Source organism: Vipera berus, assembly GCF_964194415.1.
Source record: "Vipera berus genome assembly, chromosome: 1".
NCBI lineage: Eukaryota > Metazoa > Chordata > Lepidosauria > Squamata > Viperidae > Vipera > Vipera berus.
This window is the reverse complement of record NC_138202.1, coordinates 161761194-161786480: the sequence shown is the minus strand read 5'-3', so window position 1 is coordinate 161786480 and position 25287 is coordinate 161761194. Positions and strand designations below refer to the sequence as shown.

The 25287-nt window shown below is 38.4% G+C and overlaps 1 protein-coding gene across 4 annotated transcripts in view; it reads right to left on the bottom strand.

Annotated features, from left to right (window-relative positions):
• Positions 1-25287, bottom strand: part of MTX2 (metaxin 2) — a 45521-nt gene that overhangs the window by 2148 nt on the left and 18086 nt on the right. For 2 of the 4 annotated variants that reach the window (XM_081314750.1, XM_081314752.1), the window contains exons 2-9: positions 24000-24047; positions 22965-23011; positions 8901-8973; positions 5355-5431; positions 1880-1972; positions 1471-1509; positions 967-1092; positions 73-149 (exon numbers count right to left, since the gene is read on the bottom strand). In XM_081314750.1, coding sequence (XP_081170876.1) covers positions 73-149; positions 967-1092; positions 1471-1509; positions 1880-1972; positions 5355-5431; positions 8901-8973; positions 22965-23011; positions 24000-24047 — 580 coding nt within the window. Of the gene's footprint in view, positions 1-72; positions 150-966; positions 1093-1470; positions 1510-1879; positions 1973-5354; positions 5432-8900; positions 8974-14232; positions 14318-22296; positions 22444-22964; positions 23012-23999; positions 24048-25287 lie in introns of those variants that run through there. The other 2 variants (XM_081314753.1, XM_081314751.1) reach the window with 2 other exon arrangements.

Sequence of the window (25287 nt, the reverse complement as noted above, 5' to 3'; positions counted from 1 at the left end):
GCAGGAAAAACCTCTCCCCCTCATTTGGGGAAAGTTTTCTTCTTGGCAGAACTTTTAATTCAAATAACTTACTTCTTATTGAAGAAATACAGCTGTGTCCCAAGCCTTTCGGAAAGTGCTTGACAACACTGATCTACATCTTCAAGTATCTAGAAAGAACACAGATATCACGAAAGAGCAGAAAATAATTTTAATTAATTAAAGCTTTAGTTAAAAATACATCACATGCATGAGATTTTTAACAATGTTTGTCCACAAAGTTCTTGTCCTTCCCCTATGATCTTTTATTCTTTACCCTTTAAATGCAAAAATGATGTATTTGTACCTGTTAAAAATCAAACAGAGATAGTCAATACAATTACCATATTTCCATACCAAGTACTTAAGATTCAACCCAGAGAGAAATCTATACAAAGGACCTCATATATAATTTTTGTGCACATTTGGGGCTTTTCACCAGCTTCTTTCAAGAAATCTTCATGCAAAAATTAAAAGGACCTCTAAGAATAATATGTGATAGCAGTTGCTGTTAAAAAAAATAACCCTGATGTACATACCTGCGAGCATTTGGGAACTTCACCTAATACTAACTTCTACTGATAGCTAACCATCCAGTGCCCAGTACTATGATCCTACTATTCAAATATTGAAAGGTTTATACCGGATGCCATTTTTTTTCCCAACACATTGCTCTTAACTTTTAAAGCTCCAGATAACAGCTTATATTCTGGCCATTTAAGTATCCTGTTTCATTATAAACATACTGTATTATGAAAACAAATTTAAAAAATATATCTAGCAAATCAAAATAGATCCCACAGTAAAACCATCATCTCAGATTAGAGACAGCAGAGGCTAGTTTTTATTTTACTAAGAAGGTACAAAGAAATCAGTGCCTCCCTGAAACTTTACATTTTGCATTTTCTAGAGGGGGGAAAATCAAGAGTTGGGGAACTAATGACTGACCTGATCAAGTGACTTATTGCCCCAGCCAATAGCCTTCATTTTACGCTGGACCTCCCACTGCTTCTGATAGGCCAAAATGTGATTCAGAGGCCAAGGATAAGGAGAACCATATCTTGGATGAGTGATCTTTAAAGGGGGGAAAAAAAGGATTTTTGTCTTCTTATATAACTGAGAAAGCTGTGTTTTAGAAAAGACTAGACTTAACTGTAATTTTATTGCTGTGGCTCTGCCTCAGAATCTGTTCTGTGCAATTATTTATAACTTGCAGCTACAAAAGCAAGCCTTTAAAATTATATTTTAAAAAATTCACTTTAAAACTAGCACATCCAATAATGACATAGAGTAACCCGAAATGTATATGCAAGCAAAATTAAAGCAAAAAAAAAATGGTATCATTAGTGGTTTAAACCTCTATGTTTCATTTATGAGTAGGGACTTGCAATTGTGAGCAAAAGTGTTTTCTCATTAAAATTTAATTAAGATGTATGCTGCAGAATCACTCACCTCCTGGACTGTAGCATCATCACACCACTGAAGATACAGCTAGAAACCAAAGAATACTAAACTTCATAACAGAGAAGGTTACACAGTCATTTATTCCTTGCAGCTTTCTCTCCTAGCTCTACCAAACAAGCCATTAATAATATTTAAAACACATAAATACGGTTACTAGATTTATCATGAAGCAAATACAATATTTCACTGCACCAAAAATAATCTGAAAAGGATTTGGAAGTCTACATAAAAGTGTGCTGCTTTTTGAGAAGCACGGTTAATCATAAGTCCACCTTTTTTGTTTTATACACAAATGGTAGCTGTGGCTTGCAATATTACAAAGAAAATAGCATTTCACTCCCCCTCTTCAATATAATTCATTTCCCAAGACTGACAAATTACTAGTGTTTTGCCATACCTCTGCTGTCAAAAGCATATTATTGACTAATTCCATGTAGGCTTTCATCTCAGCTTTTTGGACTTCATCCAACCCATCACTAAGTGAATGGCCCTAAGGCAGGAGAGAAGGAAGGAAAGAGAAAGGAGAACAAAAATTATCTATTTGGGTTCTTTCCAAACTTCACTGAAGTCCAGGGCTTTCTTTCATTCAAAACAATCCTTTGCAACATTTCACATAAGAGGCAGCTTTGTAGACCTCAAAGACTACTGAAGGCTCTGGGCATGGGGTGGGGGGAATATTGAAGTGAAATCTTCTAAATAGAAAAGTACAGAGTGATCGGTAAACAGAACTTTCCAGCTACAAACCTTTTGCTTTGCTTTTCTGCCGAGTGGTTTTTATAAATACAACGTCTTTGTAAATAAAACTGAAGTGAGTTATGATGATGTAAATACCTTATTAAAATACGACGCACGGGTATCGATTTACAAGACTAAAGAAAGAAGCAAGAGTAAGCATAAATATTGATTATTTGGAATTTTTTAAGATTTAAACAAAGTGTTCTCTATGTAGTAGATTGCAAAAGCCAAGAACTAAGTGCAACATTATTTCTTGGCAACAGACAAGATAGCAGACAGAGCATGCAGCAATCCGGAATAGGCAACTTGGTAGTGCAGCTTTTAAAAATAAATAAATAATAAATCTTAATTTCAAAAGCCACCGCAGGCATGGCCAAGGGTTCTGAAACGATCAAAGTTACCATCCAAACCCTCTGGAGGGCACCGAGGTGATGCCTACCCTATCTTAGATGTAGGACAGGATCCAAAGGGCTTTGGAGAGCTCAGGCCTCTTCCTATAGAGCCAAGACATACAGAAAAACAATTTGAAAAAAATAAACGGAAGCCCTTTCAAAGAGACATCTAAACCATTATAATTGGCAAAAAAAAATCATCTAAAAAAGATTTGACTCAGCTGAATCAGCTGAAAATTCTTTAGGTAGTTACCGCTGAAGCCTTGTTGTATCTGAATACACATAATCAGGCATCTGTTTACACAAGACAAATGCTAGACTCAAGCTATAATTTAGCTTTTCCCTATTTAATTACCATGTAATTAAGTTTATAAATTTCTATCTGCCGTATATCAACTGAAAACAATTAACAAGTAAGTTGATACTATAACACTGCATCGTAGTACTGTATTACAGAATAAACAAAAAAAAAACTCTTGAGAAAAGAATATTGGGGAAAAAGGTAAAAATAAAAGTCTATTAATCAGTGGAGTTATGGAATTGGCTTTTAAGGCAACGTGAATTAGTAAATTTGGAAGATGGAAAGAAGGAAGGAAAAGTTGCTCGCCTAAAATCAAAATTATACATACACATATACATCCTAAATGTATGAAAAATCTAAGCAACAGAAAATATTTAGATATTCAAATGATGTGTATTACCATGTATGAACCTCAGAATGTTTGGGTTCATATCATTTGCTTCAAAATGGAAGAAATGTGGATTTGGCTGAAAGGCCCTACTGGAAGAAGCATATGTTCACTCCCTCTTCCTTACGGATATCTTGCCATCTCCCTTACTTTCTTGAAACTTGATCACACTCCCAAGATAGTTTCAGAGCATACAAGTAACTGAAGAAAGAGAAAATTCCTTTCTTTCTCATGCCAACATAAAAGACCTAAACATCAGCAATCATAATGCAGCCAGAAACCTACATTGCACAAATTTCATCTTCAGAAGATGGCCCAACAACACGTTTCTTATCCTGAATAACTAGGATTGGGTGTGGTATTAGTCCTTGGTGGGAAATTACCAAGAAATGCCAGTCCTATAGGTTAGATTGGGAAGTATAAAAAAAAATTCCAAGAGACAATTATATGCTCCTTCTGTATTGTTGTGAGGAAAATTACAGGGGCAAGTGCATTACATCGCCAGTTGAACTCTATTCAAAGGAAACTTTACCGTAATTATCATTTAAACATGTTTCAGTTTAAGGCTCCCATATGTGCTAACTGGGGTGATCTTGGAGCTGCAACTTAAATACAACTAGAAGACAATCATGATGAGGCAAGGCATCTGCAGTTGCTCTTTCTGAAATTCTTGGGTAATACATAGTTGTGTAGTATCTGAATAAATAAATAACAGGGTTCAATATTGACACATATAGAAAGAAAGATGAATATGGTACAGAACATTGTTTGTACAAAAAAAAGAGTTCAGCCCAATAATGATAGACAGAAATGTACAAATCTCTATACACATAAGCACTCAGCAGAAAAGTAACCCACGGAATTGGATAACAACTTAAAGGTTATTAATGCAGTATTTTCTAAAAGAATAAACTACCGTATATACTTGAGTATAAGCCGACTCGAGTATAAGCCGAGACCCCCAATTTCACCCCCAAAAACTGGGAAAAGTTATTGACTTGAGTATAAGCCGATCCGCCGTTCTGCAAGCCTCCGCCGCCGGCGGAGGCTGGATCCGCGCTCTGCAAGCCTCTGCCGCCAGCAGAGGCTCGATCCGCCATTTTGCAAGCCTGAATACACAGGAATACCCTGTGTGGCCGCGGCTCTCGGGGAAGCCCTGGCTGTCCGCTTCCTCGCTCCACGCTGCCATTTGGGGCCCGCGCGTTCCCTGGGCAAATCGCGGCGCCCAGCAGGCGAGGAAACACGCCCGCTCCAGTCGCCCCCCCTTCCCTCAGGAGACGCGAAGCAAGTGACCGCCCGGAGCTTACCGAGGACTTGCGCGCGGCCGAGGCTTCGGTGCTTCCAGGATCGCGCGCACCTCTCCCAAGCCGCCGCCGTCCGGAGACCTGCCGAAGTTTGGGGAGGTTTGGGGAGGTGCGCGCGCACCTCCCCAGACCTCCCCAAACGTCGGCAGGTCTCCGGACTTCCGCGCCCTGCCTGCCTGCTTCTTTCCGCTGCGGAAAGAAGCAGGCAGGCAGGGCGCGGAGGTCCGGAGACCTGCCGACGTTTGGGGAGGTGCGCACCTCCCCAAACCTCCCCAAACTTCGGCAGGTCTCCGGACGGCGGTGGCTTAGGAGAGGTGCGCGCGATCCCGGAAGCACCAAAGCCTCGGCCGCGCACAAGTCCTCGGTAAGTTTTTTTGTTGACTGGAGTATAAGCCGAAGTGGAATTTTTCAGCCCAAAAAGTGGGCTGAAAAATTCGGCTTATACTCAAGTATATACGGTATTTTATTTTCAAAGCTATGATTTTATCAAATCACCAGGATAATTTCATAAACAAATAATTAAAACTACTGAATAGGTGTTGTATCTTTTTTTTAAATATATATACACATTACCTTGGCTTTTACAAACTGATAACATCTTAAAGGTTATTAATGCAGTATTTTCTAAAAGAATAAACTATTTTATTTTCAAAGCTATGATTTTATCAAATCACCAGGATAATTTCATGAACAAATAATTAAAACTACTGAATAGGTGTTATATCTTTTTAAAAAATATATATACACATTACCTTGGCTTTTACAAACTGGACAATGGGGCCAAGTTCTGAAACGACTTGATTTCCTACATGAATAAAGGGCACTTTTCCTGTGGGTAAAAAGAAGAATATATTTCAACATTCATCACCAGCGTATCATTCTAAACCAGAACGATAAGAACCGGGATCCACTGAAACTGAGATTTTAGTTTTGTGTTTGAGTATCTGTTTTGAAAGATGTATGAAAACGTAGGATTATAGTCTTTATTGCTTCTAGGCAAAAGAAGTTGATCCTCTCCTGAATATGAATCTCTGTGAAACCCAAATACTACTGTCCTCCTCCTCATCAAAATTATAGTAAAAGAAAGAGCAGTTTAATACAATTAGTTGTTAGAGGACGGAAAAAGTAATGGGACAATAAAAAACATGTGTAATTAAAAATATTTCACACAGTGGTGTGACTTGGTTGATCTCATTTAGACCTCAGCTCTTCCTAAAAGTCTAGCCTTCTGAATCCAGGGAATTCTGGCTAGCACACAAGTGCTTCTTATTCACACAGAAGAGTTACTGGGGTTGGACAGTTTATATAGGACACATTTGTTTGTAAAGGTTTCTACACAGTTACTTCTGATTTTCTTGTAAACCAAAGCCCCCAAAGTACAAAAATCTTTTCCTGTTTGAGGATGCATAATCAAGAATATAACTACCCTGAGTACCATTTATTAACAGAAAGGCTACTGCACATGCACATACATGCACAGGCATGTGTATTTTGTTTTGGCATGAATCTACACCAGGGGTATCAAACTGCTGGCCGGTGGGCCGGACGTGTCATCCGGAAGCCACACCCATTCCATTGCCGGCAATGGCAAAATAGTCCCAATATGTGTCACGACGTCACGTGACGTCGCGAGTTTGACATGTCTGATCTACACCATCAACTGATAAAAAAACTGACCATATTTCTTCCAGAGGTGGAAAAAGATTTTAAAATTTTAAAATCAACTAGCCTCAACGCAGTACATTAATAACTAATCAAAGATTGTTGAAACAAATGTCACAAAATACTGCCACTCAGTATTTGTTCCAAATACTAAAATAAATGCTAAGGTTGCTGGGCTTTAACATAGAATATTGTGTCAGTTTCACAGAAATTACCGTATGTAGAATATAAAAGATACAGAGTTTTTAAAAAATAATATCCATGAACAGCATTCATGGATACGCACTGGTAATACAGCCAGTCTTCCTGTTTTCAAAAGGGGGGGGGAAGACAGGTCACTATCACTTTTTATTCAAGACTACTAGATATAATCTGATATCCATTACTGAGTTTTTTCTATGAAATGTAAAATTTTTATTTTGAGACAGACTGAAAACTTCAGACTAAACTGCCTATAGCAGGGGTAGGCAACCTCGGCTCTTTTATGAGTCGTGGACTTCAACTCCCAGAATTCCTGAGCCAGCCATGCTGAGGAGAAATGGAGAGGTTTCCAAGTTGAGCCAGGCTGGCTCAGGAATTCTGGGAGTTGAAGTCCACGAGTCATAAAAGAGCCAAGATTGCCTACCCCTGGCCTATAGTAACCTAATTTTTACCTTTCTCTACTTCTTACTGTACCCCAATAAAAAGTCCTGAAAAGTTCAAAAGCTTGCACACTCTTTTATGACATTTGACCTAACTATAACTATCACCCTACTATAATTCTAATAAAGCTAATTGTCTGTGCTAACTCTGTGCTCATACCTTAGTGACACCTCATCAGAAATTGACAAGCAGTGAACTAGGTGGCCTGGTGTCCCTTTGTTTGCACTGAAAGGCTATAATCCTAAAACTTCTTGCTGTGAAATTTTATCAAGTCTCTTCATTGAAGGACTACACAAATAACTGTGAAGGCTACACACTGTCCAAAGAATATTCGGAATATTCTTGCTTTTATTTTTACTGAGGGAAAGGAATAAAAAAATCTTGGTCACTGACAGACTGGTTCAAAAAGGGAATTGCAAGCAAAGCTCTCCCCACAATGGCATAAACTGCAAAAAGGAATGCAGGGCCTTTTGAACTTCCAGACCTCTCTGTGGTCCTATCAATCAAGCTTTTGCTTCCATGGAACTACTCTATATACAGAATGAGCTTTTGGTGTTCCTACAGCAAGAGTCAGCATATCAGTGCTCTCACAAGGTGCGCGTTAAGTGCTCTCTTATTAACAGATGGAGAGAAAAAGAGCAGTGCCAAGCAAGCTGTCTTCAAATGTAGAATCCCATAAAAAGAGGAAAATGCATTCATGGTTCTAAATTTTAACCTTGTAGAAGTTAGGGCCACAATTTCTGCTATACAGTTGTTCACAGAAGCTCCATTTATCCAAGCACTAATTTATAGCAAAGCATGCATATGATAATGCATGACAAAAAGGCTTTTGCGGTAGGCAGCAGGAAATGCTTTCAACCTGCCAACTCAAACACTGGAAGAAGAAGAAAATATTCCCATTAACATTGAATTTTGCTTTATTTAGATATTTCTTTTTACCACAGCTAATGGGGAATAAGAACTCACCACATTATTGGCTAATTAGCAGGCTATCTTCATAGAAAGCAATGTACATATTCCCAATAGTTTGAGGCCATAAGGGGACATGCCCAGACGATAAAAGTTAGGAAAATAAGTCTCAGTGAATTCAGTCCCACAATACTCAATTGAAGCATCTTTTAGCCTGCACAGATTTCATTAACAAACCCAGCTGTGCCCACTGCAGACACATCTAATGAAGAAAGTATGTCTGCATGTCAGTATGCAGGTATGCTACCTTATTTCCTCTGCAAAGATCTGGGTGACCTCTAGATGGAAGCAAAGAGTTAAATGTTTCATTATCTCTTTGCTGACATTTAGCGGTTGCCTGGATTTTGCAAGCCAGATATGGTAGTCCCACTCTTCATGTAGGAAGTGTGGGAAACTCCTTTCTGAACATGTCCCTTCAGTAAACAATGAGCATCAAATGTACGAGTAACAAAAAATGCTGCTTTAGTGCATAATGAATCAAATGAGAGAGCACAGCAGCAGCCCTGTATATCTGCCTATGGAATTGCCCCAGATTAGAAGAGGATGTTTAAGAGGACCTGTTTGTAAAACCTGAAAGGGGTACATGAGGATGTGTACAATGATTGGTTACCTCCATCTGGGCCCTCTCTCTTCAATCTTTCTGAGAGCTCAATTCTGTAAAGTAATCTTTGTTAGGGTATTAAAGGACAAAGGCAGAATGTAAGAAAGAAGGCAGGTCATCTCTTTTCATCTAATGTTAAAACCAGGCTCTTCCATCTACTTCCATCATGACCGAGGCAGTTCACATTTAAACACACAGAACTGTTAGCAGTATGTTTACCTTAGCCTTACAGCACTGCCCTTTAATGCAGTTCAATGATGAAACAGTATTATTTCTGTTTCTCGCAAGAAAAAAAATCTGTAGCATAACAAGAAACGAGCTACTGCATAGTGCGGCATACAGTAACTCCAACCGATCTCCAAGATGAGATACTGTTGCCATAGTTTCCAAGCACAGGTGTAGTGTAAATGATTGGTACACTTACCAGATGGGGACATATATTCTGCATTTGCCCTACAAACCACCTGGACTGGCAGATTGCACATTTGTAAAAAAGCCTGAAAATAAAGAAGAGTAAATTAAAATTTTCCACATTACATGAAGGGAAAACATTTTTTTTAATATTTGTAATTCTAAGCCACAAGATATATTCTTCTATTTATAATTATTTCCCCAAACAGATAACTAGGAAGACTACACTTCTAGGTACTAGCTTCTAACATTGCACTCATCACAAATTCCATCACTCTAGGTGCAACTATAAATGAACAGAGAATAGCAATCTAAAACATACAGCATCTCCTTTATTCATTTTCTTGTACTTTACTGTGATAACCTCTCTCTAAACCTCTCTCTAAAAAAGAAACCACACCAAAAAAACAACAACCCTAAATTCCATTTTGGCAGTAATAATTATTGTAGTTTTAAAATAAATCAATGAAATCTGCTACAATACTGATTTTTCATGGAACTTAGCCCGCAAATTAAAGTGTAGCCAACTTCATATTTTTAAAAAGATGCCATTCTGTTGTCCTTCTGCTAACTTTAATCAAACATTAAAAGTGCCCTGTCTACAGCACATAAAGCTGCCATATCTGTACCTTGCATTATACAGACCTGAGTGGACTGAAAAATAAATCCTAGCTCTCCTAATGAACTAGAAGCTTAGGGGCTCAAACTGTGGGTAAGGATCCCCTAGAACAGGGGTAACCAACCCCTGGTCCGTGGACCGGCACCGGGCTGTGGCATACCAGCAACCAGGCCACACAAACTAGTGAAGCCCCAACTGCTGGATATAGGCAGCACACGAAACCACGTTCCCTCTGGTTTGCAGAAAAATCTTTTCTCCACAGAACCGGTCCCTGGTGCCCAAAAGGTTGGGGGCCTCTGCCCTAGAAGACATCTCTGTTTAGAAATTTCTCACTCCTAGAAAAGCAAGTCTTAAGGTGTTTGAGCCTCTAAATGGGTCAGCTCTCTAAACAGACAAGAATGGTTAACTTCCAAAACGTATCAAAGCTAGAACAGTCAAACAGGCTTTGTGGCTATACCTGAAAATGAGGAACAGCAGGCAGCAATGGCAAAAGCATTTCTCCCTAATAAACCTTTTGCTTTGATTCTCAGGTTCTTCCAACCACATTCCAGACAAGCAAAATTTCCATAAACCCATTCCCACAAAGGAACATGAAGAGGGGAGATTTCCGTAAAGTATGAAGAAAGAGTCCAAGCTCATATATTTTGAGTAATACCAAGGCTTTTCTGGAGTTGCATATTATTCATCTTATAAATAAATCAAAGCCAGTTCTAGTAGTATTTTAATGATTAATATTTAAAATACGGCTGTAGAAAATGCCAATATGCAGACACTGAAGGGGATCTGCATTTTCTTTCATTAAAAAATGACAACTGGAAAAAAGTGGAAATTATACATGAACTAATGCACAAAATATTCCAGTTTTCCTATCAAGCGGTGGCAGATGCTGTAAATTGCAACGTCTGTCTAAAATTATAAATGAAAATGGTTCAATATCATTCTTGGAATGATAGAGTATATGCCTAATGCAGTTATGATAATAGCCACATTTGTAGTTTAACATAAATTAAGAGTTTAATTGTATTTGTGACTACTTTAAACAAAGTAACACGTTCTTTTGTACCTGAAAATGTAATTTATTGCAAAGCCAGGTTCATTTTCCAGAACAATCAGTTTTATACTACCCTGGAATGCGGCTGTAATGTAATTCCTGCTGTAGAATGTGTGAAGAGTACGTTCACTGGTACCACAGAGGAGGCTTTGAAGATAAATGAAGATGCTATTCATTCAGGAGTAATTTCATCTTAGAACCATATGAAAGATGTTTCACTCAAACACGGTAGATGCCTGGCTTGGGATTTCAGTCTATTTTCAGCTACGGTGTAATGTTGTTAAATCGATTATGTTGATACTGTATTTGTAATCATGAAGAATTTCAGCTATTATTCTACTTAAATAATGGATTGTCAGACTTGCATTATACTGTTCAGTCTCTCTCCAGTTTACAACACAATTACTGTTTCAAATCACAACCTGAAATTATAAATTTGCACTAAAAGAAACACAAGTCAGTAAAATGAAAATCAGATAGTCTGCAGCAGCCTTTTTTTTTAAAAAAAACCCATTTAGAGGAAAATGATCCTTCTTTTCACTATAAAGAAATTAACGAGCTTCCAATGCATCAGAGTTTCTTTCAGGTTTTACTCCAATTGAGTTTATGTTTCTATATTATGTTTATCCTTGGCAACTAAACTCCATGCATGTACTGCACAAAAAAAATTATCTAAAGCTAGGGAGAAAATAATTTCTACCCGAATAGTGATCTGAGTCAGATTCATAATAAAGCAATCAGCACGTCTTTATAATCTCTACAATCATGAGAATATTTATCACAGAAAATTACCATTCCACTCCCCATAGGAAATGAAAGATACCAAACAACAATTCCTAAAATTTCAAGTGTTTGAAATCTATACTTGCATATCCTGACAAGAAAAATATCAGGATAATTTTTCAAAAAAAATTTCCCTTTATTTCTTGGCAGGAAAACACAAACAAAAGGAAGGGTAAACTATTAGCAATCTTATAAAAATGGAGTGAAGAAAGAATTTACAGAGCATATTCAAAAAGCAGAGACTTCTCTTCATGTTGACCATCTCATCGACTCCTATTGGTCTTCTTTCTGGATATTCATTGCCTGAAAGCTGAATACCACTGGATGATGGTCTAACGGAAGACCATTTTCTATTATATAATAAACAGGTTCAGAGAGAATTTAATGTAGCCGATTTCTCTCTCTCTCTCTCTCTCTCTCTCTCTCTCTCTCTCTCTCTCTCTCTCTCTCAAAAACGACTCTACTGAACCAAAATCAGATGACATAAAAATTTAATGTCCTCCAATATAAAGTTAAAAACACATTTTGAAAAACTGCACAAAATATACTCAGATAATTTATGTTGTAACTTTTGTGTTATTTGTAAAAATTTCAAAATGCTGATTCTTTCAGAGAAAAACTATTATTCAAGAGTCAACTTATTAAATTATAATTTACTCCTGTGTCTCACAGAAACTCAGGAGAAACAAGGGACACTGTTGATTTACAGAAGAACAGAGTAAAAGTAAGGATAAGGCCTAAAATGTTGTCAGTATGAATTTTCAGAACTCTCTCCTTCCACCTATCTAAAAAGGTTCAATTATATCCAATATTGTCTTTCTGCCAACCAGTAACATACGGCAGAAAAGATTTTCTTTCCACCTTCACCTCTATATAACCATAAATCTGCTCTAGAGAGCTGGATATTCTCTGAATGATTTTTTTTTTTGGGGGGGGGGAAGAGAGACAGGCACAGAAGGAAATAAATAATTTGCAAGTTCAACTCAACTTACTTATCTTCAAAACCATTAACGCTGCAATCTCATACAGTTCTAACTGAAGGAAAGCTTTCAGGTAAGCACATAAAGGGTTGCAACTGATTATCAGTGAAAAATGCTGCTTTAATCTACTTAGACAATGAAAGAAATAATACATATTCTTTGGTAATGTGATTTTTACTATACGGAGCCTACTCACAGTATATTTGTTTTTGACAGAAAGCCAATAGTTGCAAAAAAAAAATACAGGACGGATTGAAATGTTCATTTTTGTGATATAAAAAGGAGGAAGAAGTAAATGGAGCATACAGTTACTATAGGTTAACAGAAGGCATCTATATCATGGATAGTACATATTTCCCAGGCTAATGTTGTAAATGTTCTAAAGCACAATATGCAATAACAGAGTATCTTACTCAGCTTCAGCCTCAATGAAGGAAAGATTACTATCAGTGCTCTGAATTTACAATACAAAAAGAAAGAACCATTGCTGGCAAGAACTCTAAACAATGTTTTGATTGTATGCTATCAGGTCAGCATCAGTTCTTAGCAACCACATAGACAGGCCTTCTCCATCAGTCCCAATCTGGCCCTTCGGGTCTCCCGAACGGCCCTTCATACAATTATACCTCTGCAATCAAACCCACCCATTTTGCTGTTTTTTTTTCCATTCCCTCTGTGTTTCCCAGCACTATAGAATAATGTCAATATGATAATTTGAACCTTGTTGTTTGTGTGTTGGGTGAGAGCTCTGATTTCTTTTCTGATCCATTTGTTTGCCTTTTGGGGCATCTGTGGTATTTGTGAGTTTTCTCCAACAATCAAAGTTCAAAAGCACAGATACTGCGTCTATCCTGCTTCTATAAAGCCGATTTTGCTTCCATACGTTATCACAAGCAAACTCATTGCCTACACAATTTTAAACTTTGTTAGTCTAGATCAGGGGTGTCAAACTCAATTTCATTGAGGGCCGCATCAGCATTGCGGTTGCCCTCAGGGGGCCGGGTGGGTATGGCCAGGGTGGGCGTGGCCTACTGGGTGGGCGTGGCTAGAGTGCTTATGGCACTACTGGGTGGGCGTGGCCAGCTCTACATCGTTCGCATCAAGGGTGCCTATGGGGGCCTGGGCAGGAGTGGGGCAGATCTGAGGGTCTCTGGCAAAAGGAGGGTCTCTGGGCCAGGGCCAAGGCAGTGGGGGCCGTTCCCTCACTGTTTCCAGGATGGCTTCGCGGGCCACATGAAACTACTTCGCGGGCCGGATCTGGCCCCCGGGCCTTGTGTTTGACATGTCTGGTCTAGATACATCGCAACATCTAAACATTTTTTTCCAGGGGTTTCATTGATAGTCTGCCAAATACTAATCTGCAATTAATTTCTTGACTGCCAGTTCCTTTAGTGTTTGTTGATAGTCAATTCTAAAACACAGAAGCTATCCACTATTTCAATATCCTGCCAGTTTCTAAGGTTTGTGCTGCAGCTGGTATTATTAGTTTGGTCTTCTCTACATTGAATTATAGAATGCTTTTTTTTTTCATTGTGCTCTTTGACTTTCACTACTAGAGCTTGCAGATCTTTTGCACTTTCAGCTATCAGAATGGTGTCATCAGTTTAGTTTTCTTCCTCCAGTTTTAAAAATCACGCTAATCTTTTTTTAATCCAGCTTCCTTCAATATATATTCAGCATATAAATTGAATAAATGAATAAGAGCATATAATCTTAATGGTTTGCTCATCTGGAGTCAGCTTTTTAACCAGGTTCTACCTAGACTTGTAGCTTCATTTCCTATGTATGTTTTACATATGGACAATGAGATGTTTTGGGATTTCCATTTTCCTAAGGTCATTCCACAGACTAGTATAGTCGATACAATGAAAATCTATCTATCATAAATGAAGTACTGTACATGATAATTTACTTTTGGTATTGTTTTCATTTTCTCAAATATCCAGCATGTACCGGTAATAATGTCTCTCGTTTCTCAGCCTTTTCTCAAAGCCAGCTTGAACAGCAGCATTTCCCTTTCCATATAAGGCTCTGCAATGCATGATCTGCAACAAATGTGTGAAATTAAGACTATTATACAACAACTTGCATACCTGTTTGGCACTGGTATGTAGAGTCAACTTTTCCAATCTGTTGGCCATTGTGTCATTTTCTAGATTTGTTGGAGTAAAGAACCTTTACTGATTCTTCTATTACTCACCATATTTCTATAGATATTCCATTAATTCATGCAGCCTTTCAACTTGGCAACGATCAGTGCTGATTTAACCATCTTAAACCACAATGGCTTAAAATATCATTGTAAAACAATATAATAATAGAAAGTGAAACAGAAAAGATTCCTAATAATCCAGGGCGTAGAAGATGGTAACTTTAAACGCCTATGAGAACAATTAGCATAAAAGTTTTGTAAGTAGTTACCAGGCAATATTTGAAATGCAATGTATTCCAGATTTAGGGGGCAAAAAAAAAGTTATCTCAGTTCTAGCTCCCCATGTTATGATGGATCCCGATGGTGGTGGGACTCAGTGGATGCTGACATTTTGTAGGTGCAGGAATTCGACGTTTCTGAGAATTTCAATCCACGAAAGGCTGTAAATGTCTAAACCGTCATCTCGGGCTTGGAAGTAAACAGATAACTGGTGAAAGTCTCCCCAAGTTTCAGAAAGAAGTTTCCAGTTATCTATCTCAATCAGAAACCTGTCGGCCATATTTTTAACCAATTACTGTTGCTACACTATCTTTAAATAATTAAATGGTTTCAACCATATAAACAAAATGGTGTACTATGCAAACAAAATCATGGTAAAGCGCAGAACCATTACGAAAACTACAAGAAACAAGAAATTCATAATCATAAGACAACATAAATATTAAGTACTATTTAATATTAGCTAGAAACCGTACAAGTTGGCATAACTTTTATATTCCTTATTACAGATTATTCTGAACTGATAACATCACCTTACATCAAAGAAAATTGTTCCATAAAGTTTAAAATCAGATATCTTTTGAAGTCATATTTATAGTCATGGCCACTATCTGCTGTCACACAAAGAATATTGAAAAAAGAAGATTTTAATATATTATGGTTAATTTATCATTTAAGTGACATGTGTAAAACAGAACTGAAACACACAAAATTCTCCTCTGAAAGGAACTTTGATTTTAACTATTTATGATTATGATGATTAAAGGTTTCTTGGTAGAAATGCAAGAATATCGTTTCAAATCTACTAGTACTATTGGTTCTTTATCAAGGATTTTTTAAAAACCATTCTATAACAAAATACACAAAGGCTCATTTCTACTACAGGAACTACTTCTTCTCACCTACTCTGGCATATACCCATTAACCATTTTCCTCCTATCTACTGAGAAGTTATCCCCAAAAGTTAGGAATTTCCAGGGATAGTCTCTCAGAAATGCGGGACTATCAAGATACAAAACTGAATTATTATTGTTCATTACATAACACTTTCTTCAGATGGAGAAAGAACAACATTTCTAATGATGGGGCAACATCATGGATTGCAGGTATTATTTAAATCAGTGCTGTGTATATTATTTACAGTGCTATTTGTTACCAACTTGTAGACAAAATGAGCCCCACTGTATCCAAACTAGCTTCTGAATAGGATTAGAGTGCTACAGTTATAAATTTATCTTTTATAACACTCTTTTGGACTTTTCAGTTTTAATTTGGCTTCTTAAATATATTTCATCCTTTATTAATATAGCAAATGCAAATATTCAAAAACCAGAATAAAATAACTTGAAAATATTTTTTTTCTATCATGGAATATTATTCCATGAAAGCTTCAGTTATTTTTTTTAATGTAAGCCTACCCATATTTATTCAATGGTAAATCCCACTGGAATTAAATTAAACTTATTCCTAGTACGTGGCATAGGACGGCATCCTAAACTCCTTTATAATGATTCTGCACAACTTTGAAGACCTAAGGTTGGTTTTTCTTGGACTTTCTAATAAATCTGTTTCAAATTCCAATTTGTTCCTGTCAATTTTGTACGTATCCTGAAAAATACTTATGCATATTACTTTTCAGTGTGATTTAATCCTACAATATCTTCTGTTCTAAATAGGAAAAGGGACTTAACATGCTAAAGATTATTTAAAAGCAATCTTAAACACTCACTGATACTGTTGGATATTGTTTATATCTCCTTTCCTTGTACCAGCAAAAGAAAGCCTGTCACTCTAATTCACGGATAGTTTGTTACAGTGTTGAGGTTGTCTCAGAAACATCCAAGAAACTAGAGAGGATTCAAGATCTATAAGTTTCTAATTCTCTAATTCTCCATTTTTCTAAATATGACTTCCCTATAGTCCTAACTGCTATACACATAGTCTTCACTTGCTGAACATTTGTTCAATGACTATGCAAAGTTACAATGGTGCTAAACCACCAGTCTCAATGTTGCAGCCACTGCAGTCATGTGATTTCAATTTAGACAGCTAGCAAACCAGCAAGCATTTTAATGATATATTTTATCCCTTTATTATTATTTTTTTACAAATAAGGCAGCATACCCAATACACCTTCCTCACAAAATCTTTCCCGACAACCCCCAGTCAGCTTTCATACCTAAGGCAGGACTAGAACTCACAATCTCCTGATTTTTACACCTGTGTTTTAACCACCAGACTAAACTTGTCACAGCGTCTCACAGTGATCACCATCATATTCCTACAATGTGACCTTCAAGCCAGCTTCCAACAAGCAAATCAATGGGGAAGTCAGCAAGAAGTCACAAATTGCTGTCATGTGACATTGTGCTCAACGACCCACAGTGATTCAGTTAACAAATGCAGCCAGAACTGACTAATTGACTTTGTAAGACAGCCAGTCACATGATTTTTTTTTACTTTCAACTGTGTCACATAAGAATGGAGTTGCTGATCCCAAATACTGTCTGTGAAGACTACCTGTATTTCAAGCAAGCCTACTTCATTTATTCACAAGAAAATGACAGAAGAAGAAGAAGAAGAAGAAGAAGAAGAAGAAGAAGAAGAAGAAGAAGAAGAAGAAGAAGAAGAAGAAGAAGAAGAAGAAGAAGAAGAAGAAGAAGAAGAAGAAGAAGAAGAAGAAGAAGAAGAAGAAGAAGAGTTGGAAGGGACCTTGGAGGTCATCTAGTCCAACCCCCTGCTCAGGCACTTTCTTGTGAATTATTTATTCCATAGTCCTTAGAATTCTTTATTCTTTATTCCATAGTCTTTAGAACAGGCAATTTGCTTTTGATGCATGACTTCACATATTCTTGGAAATAATGCAATATTGGCATTATTATTGCTACTCCTTAAAAGGTAAAAGATCATTTTTGATTTTCATGTTCTCTCAAGCAAACTACTTACTTTAATTAGTATGATTTTGAATTTCTTAATTAATGTAATGCCCATTACCTTAATATAAACGCAAAGTATTGCACATTGAGAAAAAAAAGATCCCAGCTTCCCATATATGAAGACTGACCAAATAATAGATGTTGTGGTGGTAAAGAACCTACTCAGAATGCAGCTGCAATGACAAAAGTAAACAAGATTAAGAGGTTTAAGAAAGGAACGCAAAATTGAATTGCAAATATGCTCATTTGCAAACATTGTTATATTTGCATATAACATACTATGTACAATTGTGGTCACAAAATCACAAATAGGGTATAGAAAAGGGCGTGATAGAAATTTAGAAAATTATGCCTAATATATAAAACTTTTATTGGAATTGTTTCTCTCTTCTTAAAATACTAAACCACAGGTGCAACACAGGTGTAATACAGGGGATTAAAAGAAGCCCAAATTCATAAATATATTTAAATGATTTCCATTTAAGACCAGATTTAAAATAAACGATGGCAGCCAAATTTGGTACCATCTGAGTACTGTGTTTAGAAGCTATCTCAAAAGAAGGGTTAAAAAAAGAGGAAATCTTTCTTCTGTTACTCTAAGATCATCCAATAAAACTGTATGGTGAAAGATTCAGGAGGTTAAAAGTTCTACATACATACTTCTACATACAGCAATTCTCTGAAAGTTGTTACAAAACAATAAAGTAATGTCCACCAACTCCCAACAGCTTTAAAATTCATAGAAAATAAAGCTAATGACAACTATTAGACTAGATCAGGGGTCTGCAACCTTGACAACTTTAAGACTTGTGGACTTCAGCTTCCCAGGGAGCCGAAGACCACAAGTCTTAAAGTTGTCAAGGTTGCAGACCCCTGGACTAGATGATTCTGTATCAGTGTCAAGATAAGACAGATCTTCTAATCATTAACAAAGCCAGCAGGAAGGCCTGGTTCGGCATCTGATTACACTTGACATAAGCAGTTATGGAAGCAAATTTGGATCAGAGTCCAACTCTGCTTTAGAGGTAAAAATCACTCTAAAATTATTCCAAAAAAAAGCATCTCATGCCTTGCATGAGCATATTTATGATGTATGCGTGACTTTTTTTTTCAAGGTACAGTGTAAATCTAAAGGAGGATACCAAGGTTTGATAAATCAACTGAATCAAATAATTAAAGCAACACATCCTTTAATGCACCTTTTAAACTAAAAATATCCTTTCTCAGGCTTAGATAGAAAGTTGTTTATCCTTTGATGAACAGGAGAGAGGAGCTGCCCTCACATGAAGTCGAAAACACTTCTTCTGAATCTTTTTTAAAGGGTGCCCGGCCTACTCTTCTCACATTCTAATGGATGGAAGCTATAACCAGCAATACATCAGGGCATAATATTGCACTGGACTATCTTCCATCTTGTATCTGCTCTAAAACCAATATATATTATTGTGCATTATTAAAATTTGAAAGAAATTGACAAGACTAGGGGGTAGAAATAATCTTGAAAAAAATATTTTTATATTTCTACTACCTTACTAGAAAATAACATACCAGAGCCAATTTGGAACAGAAATACTGGTGTCTATCAAACAGGAATGACAGGAACTCAGAGCAACAAGAAGGTGCACAATTTAATACACATCACCAAAGTATCCCCAGGTTGTTGTGGCACGTAATACTGCAAATCCTTACCCAGGGCGGTACCAAACAAAGTAGGTGAATTCTTGAACCCCTGGGGAAGCCGGGTCCACGTGTACTGCTTTTTCTGACCTGTTCCTGGGCTCTCCCACTCAAAAGCAAACAGCGGCTGACTGACTTTATGAATTGGGATTGTGAAAAACGCATCCTTTAGATCAATCACAGAAAACCATTTAGCAGTTGGTGGAATCAGACTAAGGAGCGTATGTGGGTTTGGCACAACCGGGTGAATAGTCACCGTCATTGAATTAATAACACGCAAATCTTGCACAGGGCGGTAAGACCCATCTGGCGTCTTGATAGGCAATATTGGTGTGTTCCATGGTGACTGAATGGGTACCAAAATTCCTGCTTTTAAGTATCGTTGGATGCTTTCATATATCGCCGCTATGGCTTCGTTGGAGCACGAACGCTGGCGTATATGAACTGGCGTCGCCAAGGGTTTTACCTCCACAATCACTGGAGGGTGATGAGCCGCAAATCCAGGAGGGTTATCCTCCGCCCGTATACCTGGTACTTGGAATTCCCTCCATTTCTCTTCATGATTTCCATCCATGACTGTTCTGGCTACCAAAAGTCTCCACATTGCTTCGGGCTGATGCTTTACTGTGATTCTTTGCTGGCCCACATCGAAAGAAATTGTGGCTCCCAGTTTGCTTAGCAGACCCCTGCCTAGCAAGGGTATTGGGCATTCGGGAATATATAGGAACTTGTGCTGGATTTGAGACCCATTAAAAAGATATGTTACCGGTTTTAGGACCTGTCTCCCCACTATCTGTCCCGACACCCCTTGAACCTGTATATGGTGTGGTCCGGGTGCCGCAACTGGGCTATTTACAACCGACCTTCCCGCTCCTGTGTCAACCAAAAATGTTGTCCGCTGACCCCCTATACTCATGGTTACCAAAGGCTCAGGGGGGCCCCTCTCTAAGCCTGGTCCCCGTCAATCCGTCCAACTCGTCCCTGCCAGTCCAATCCCTTCTATTTCACGATCGCTTTCTCTTCCACCTCTATCCCCTTGGTTTCCTCTGGCCCCTCTTCCTCTGAAAGGAAACCTGGGAGGCGCCATGCCTACAGACCTTCCTCGTCCAAAACCTGGCCTTCCCTTCCAACCTTGTCCTCTCATCCCTCGTTTCAGACATTCTCTTTGCCAATGTCATTCCTCCCCACAATTAGCACACTGATTCGGTCCGAGCAGTGCCTTTCCTTGCAATGCCACTGCTAACAACTCCGTTTTCCTTTTGCATCAGAGCTTCTTTCTCTTTCTTCTCTACCTTGTCCCTATTCACATAGACTTTCCTTGCTACTTCGAGCAATTCACTAGTATTCTTTCCCAGGGCTCCTTCCAGTCTTGTAACTTCTTCCTGATATCATCATAACTCTGTGCTATGAATCTTTCATTCAGCATTCGCACGTTGTCTGCATGTCTCGGGTCTACCTGCGTATATAACTCATATGCCTTGATCAATCTTTGCAAGAAACCTTCCGGGCTTTCGTCTGCTCTCTGAGTTACCAAAAACGGCTTAGACATATTCACAGGGGGTTTTCTTGCCTTACGAAGTGCCTCTACCATTAAATTCTGATATTCCCGCAACAACGTCATCTGCGCTGCATCCCTCACATTCCAACCCGGATCCTGCTCCGGTGCCCTAGCCAGTAACTCTGCCTGTATATCCTGCGCATTAGGATATCTGTCTTTGACACACTTTCTAACCGCCGCTCTCCATTTCTCCTTTTCCTCAGGAGTCAATAGAATGTTCAACAACTGCTGTACATCCTGCCATGTGGGGTTATGAGTCTGCATAATGGTCTGAAACAGATCAGCCATCTCCGTTGGTTTTGTGGTCATGGGGCCATAATGCTGCTTCCAATTCAAAAGATCCGTAGTGGTGAACGGAACGTATTGGAACATGGGTCGAAATTCCACCTGACCATTTTGATCCACTACTTGTTGATCAGTCTCCCTCAAGGGGGCTAAAAACTCACGCTTAGCAGCCGCCACCTTACCTGTGGCTGACCTTGTCATTACTCCTACCAATACATCTACCCCAGCAGCTAATCCTTCCTCCTCTCCATCGTCCTCACCCTCACTCAGTTCACCACTCTCAGCTACAGAATAATCCTTCTCATCCTTGGGGGCCATCGGCACCTTTCTTCTCTGCTTTTTCCTTACCACAGGCTGCTCTTCTCCTGGCGCTGCAGCTGCTGCTGCTAACGGTTGAGGCAGCGGGGGCGGACGTGGTACACAGGGAGGGGGTCTAAGTACTACTTCCTCCTTTTCGACCAACACCTCTTTCTTAGTATCAGACAACTTGGTTTCGGATATTTTCACATCCTTAAACCTTTTTGACACGACCCTTAGCTTCTTTCCCTTAGGTCTGGCAACACAGAGGTGAACCACTTCAGCCTGACACTGCAACAAATCATCCGCCCTCTCCGCGACAGCATCCCCCCACTGGTCTATGTACTGAAATTGATTAGGGTACTTTTCCTCATTTGCTGCTATCATTGATAGGAGATCATCAATGAGCTGGTTGTTAAACGTCCCCTCTGGTGGCCACCCAACGCCCATATGCGGCCACTGCTCTTCGCATAGAAACCTCAACCACTCCTTTGTCACCTTAAGATAGGGGACCCTATACTGGGTAGGACTGAAATAATCATCAAAGCCTTTTAACATGCATTCCAGCGGCGTGCTGGGAACGCTACTTCGCCCCCCCATTCTAAGAACACTGCCACCGTCCTTTGGTGTCGGACGTTCCAACGGTCACCGATAGGAACTGCAATGGCTTAACCTCCCACACAGCCTAACACGGACCTCTTTAGGATCAACGTCCCAAGTCCAGGAGGGTGATCAGACCCCCTCTTCTATCTTCAAGTGAGATAGGTACGTTACACTTTAACACATACTCGCCTGAGGCGTCTGCACACTTGTCCTGGCCAGGATTCAGTTCAGACCTCCTTTCCTTCCCTCAAGGGATCTTGGACTAGCCGTCAGCACCGTCGACCCCGCAGAGGTGTCACTACCGTCTCCCGGAGGAACTATCCCCCGTGGCGCCTGGAGAATGTTTCAGGAGTGGCCTCTCGTCGGGTCCGAGGGGTCAGGCCGCCCTCAGCGAAACATCGCCTCGCTGTGAAGTCCCTTCGTGGTCGCCATGAAACTGTTGTAGAAAGAAGAGACTCACGCCAGCTCTTCAGAAAAGGAAAGGTTTATTGCGCAGGTTCAGAGAGCTAAACAAAGCAAAGGGTCTGAACCCCGAAGGGTGTATCAACAGATGTATTTATACCCCTCTATTTCCTGGTTAGACATTGTTCCTTATATGGTTATTTTCTATACATTCTTATCAGGAAGACAGTTTACAGATGACAGTGGCAGAGGAGTACGTGCAGTCACAAAAACAGGATATGGCTATCTTGATCAGCATCTGTCTGGAGGACAAGAATATCTTTTGCTCATTCAGCAGTTTTACAAACACTCTAGTATTTTTCTACTTTACTGGGTTAATAAAGCTGTTGGAGGAGGGGGGGAAGTTCTTCCACGAAATATTAGCAACCACAAAATAAGAAAATAATTATAGTTACCTGAACAGCAAGACAGGCAGCATTATCAGAAAGCAAAATCTGTTCCTCTATAAAATAAAATGCAGTATAATTATTTAAAATAATGGTTCTTTCCTCTACCGATAATTGCACATCATTATGAGTGCAAAAATAAATGGTGTACAAACACAGAGAGACAAACTATTTTAACACAAATCACACACCCCATTACATTAATGCCACTTTACAAAACCTGCGGCCAGAAGTCCCATAAACATTTCTCCGGATGTGTCCTATAATTTGTCCTATTGCCCCAACAGTTAAGGAATCCTAACAAAATATATGTCCTAAGGTTTTTTTGTTTTCTTTGTTGCAAGCAAAAAATAATAATAAAAATCACTCATTTCCTAATAGAAATAAAACCCACAACTTCATAATTCTTCTTGCTAAAAAGTAAAAGCATTCATAAACCTATAAAAAACCCAGCTTGCAGTTAATATTGCAGACTGTGTCTAGGTCTGTCACACAAAAGAAAGATGACAAGTACACAGCAATAAAAATTCCATGCTTAGAAGACTAGGGCTGCTACCTATTAGTCTTCATTACTTTGCAGTCTTCTGACAACTGTAGCAGGCTGCTGAGCCCCAAATGGGGGCCATAATGTGATCTGATGATATATGAAGAGCTGCTAAAGGGAGACTGAACCATCCTAGCCTATACATTTTAACAGTTCCTTTTTATCGAGAGCCCACTTTACCACAAGACTTCAAAAATCTGCTGCCTCAGCTATTGGTGCAGTAAATCTGCCAACTGGGCCTGCAAACCACATCATTTTACACTGCCTACAGCAGCCAATATAATGAGTCAATAATAAACCAAGGACCTTATAGGCCATGAATAGCAGGTTTATATTGGTAAATACAAGTTTAGTACAATCCTCTGACCAGATAAGCATCATAAAGGATTCCCTTTTCAACAAGGCCTCTCCTGCCCTTCACCCCCATCAGGGTTCACTTAATTATAGGGACGCATATTTAATGAAGAAAATTCAGCTAATTGAGAAACTAAAATACACACCTTTCAATGGCTGATAAAGCACAGCATTCTGAGGCCAAGGTTCGGCAGCTATAAGAAGGGTGAAAAAAACACAGTTTATTAGGGAAGCATTTGTTCTTTTTTTACCTCAGATTTTCTCTCAATTTGGATTGATAAGTAGGTTCTTCTACTTAATAGCTTTACTCTAATCTATTATTTTTTAAAGAAAAATAAAAAACCGAAAGTAACATTTAGGATTAGAAAAAGAAGAAAAATAAAAAACAAAGCCAAAAGTACAGAGAGAAAAATAAATAAATAAATGGTTTCTGATTTTCTTTTGCAATCATTAACATAAATTTAATTTGACCTCTTACTGTATTACAACATAATTCTCATTGTTTCTAACATTTATTTTTCTAATCATCAAACTGATGTATTACAATTAAATTTCTCTTTCAAAAGTCAAGAGGGTTTTCAATCTAATATTAATCAGTGTGTTTTCTCTAACCAAAACTGTTAATTTTGCCATCTCAGCAAGCTCCATCACATTCAACATCCACTCTTCCAAATCTTTCCATTGTTGTTCATATAAAAGTCTCGCTGCTGTATGATATATAAAAACAAAGTTCTAGGAGTTTTTTTTCCAACTTTTTGTCAATCAGTCCCAAAAGAAAAACCTTCACTTGCATATTAAATCTTTAAAATAATCAGAATTAATGCACATATTTGAATCCATTTTTTTTAGTTTTTACATTTCTGCCAAGCATAATAAATTCATTTCCAGGATGAATTCATTTCCAGGATGAATTCAAAGAATCTTTACATTTAGACAATTTTTTCCAATGGCAAATACCACAAAACTTGCTATCAATGGATGATTTCCTTCCCACAGTACATAACGGCTTCAGAAGAAAGACTTTCCTCAGGACACTAACGCAATGGAAAAGGTTAAAATCTCTCATCAAATGGCTGCACTTATAATTATTACAGGCATGTGCAATTTCGTTTTGCAAAAAAAAGCAGCTTTAATGCAAAGTTTGGCTCTTAGTTTAAATCTGAATTGGTAAATAAAGATGTGATTTTTTTTTAGGATAGAATAGACTGAATTATACAAATAACTGAAGGCAAAGAGCTTCAAAGATAAGGGGCTGCCAAAGAAAATGGATGGAGGTATGAGACAATAGATGCAATCTTTATGCTAACCAAGAGATTTGAATCAAAAAACTGTACAGCTCCAGAATGAGCTGGAGAATGAGCATAAAGATACAAGGAAGTTAAATCAGGGTAATAAAGCATAAATACTTTCTAAAATTAACAAACAGAACAAGAG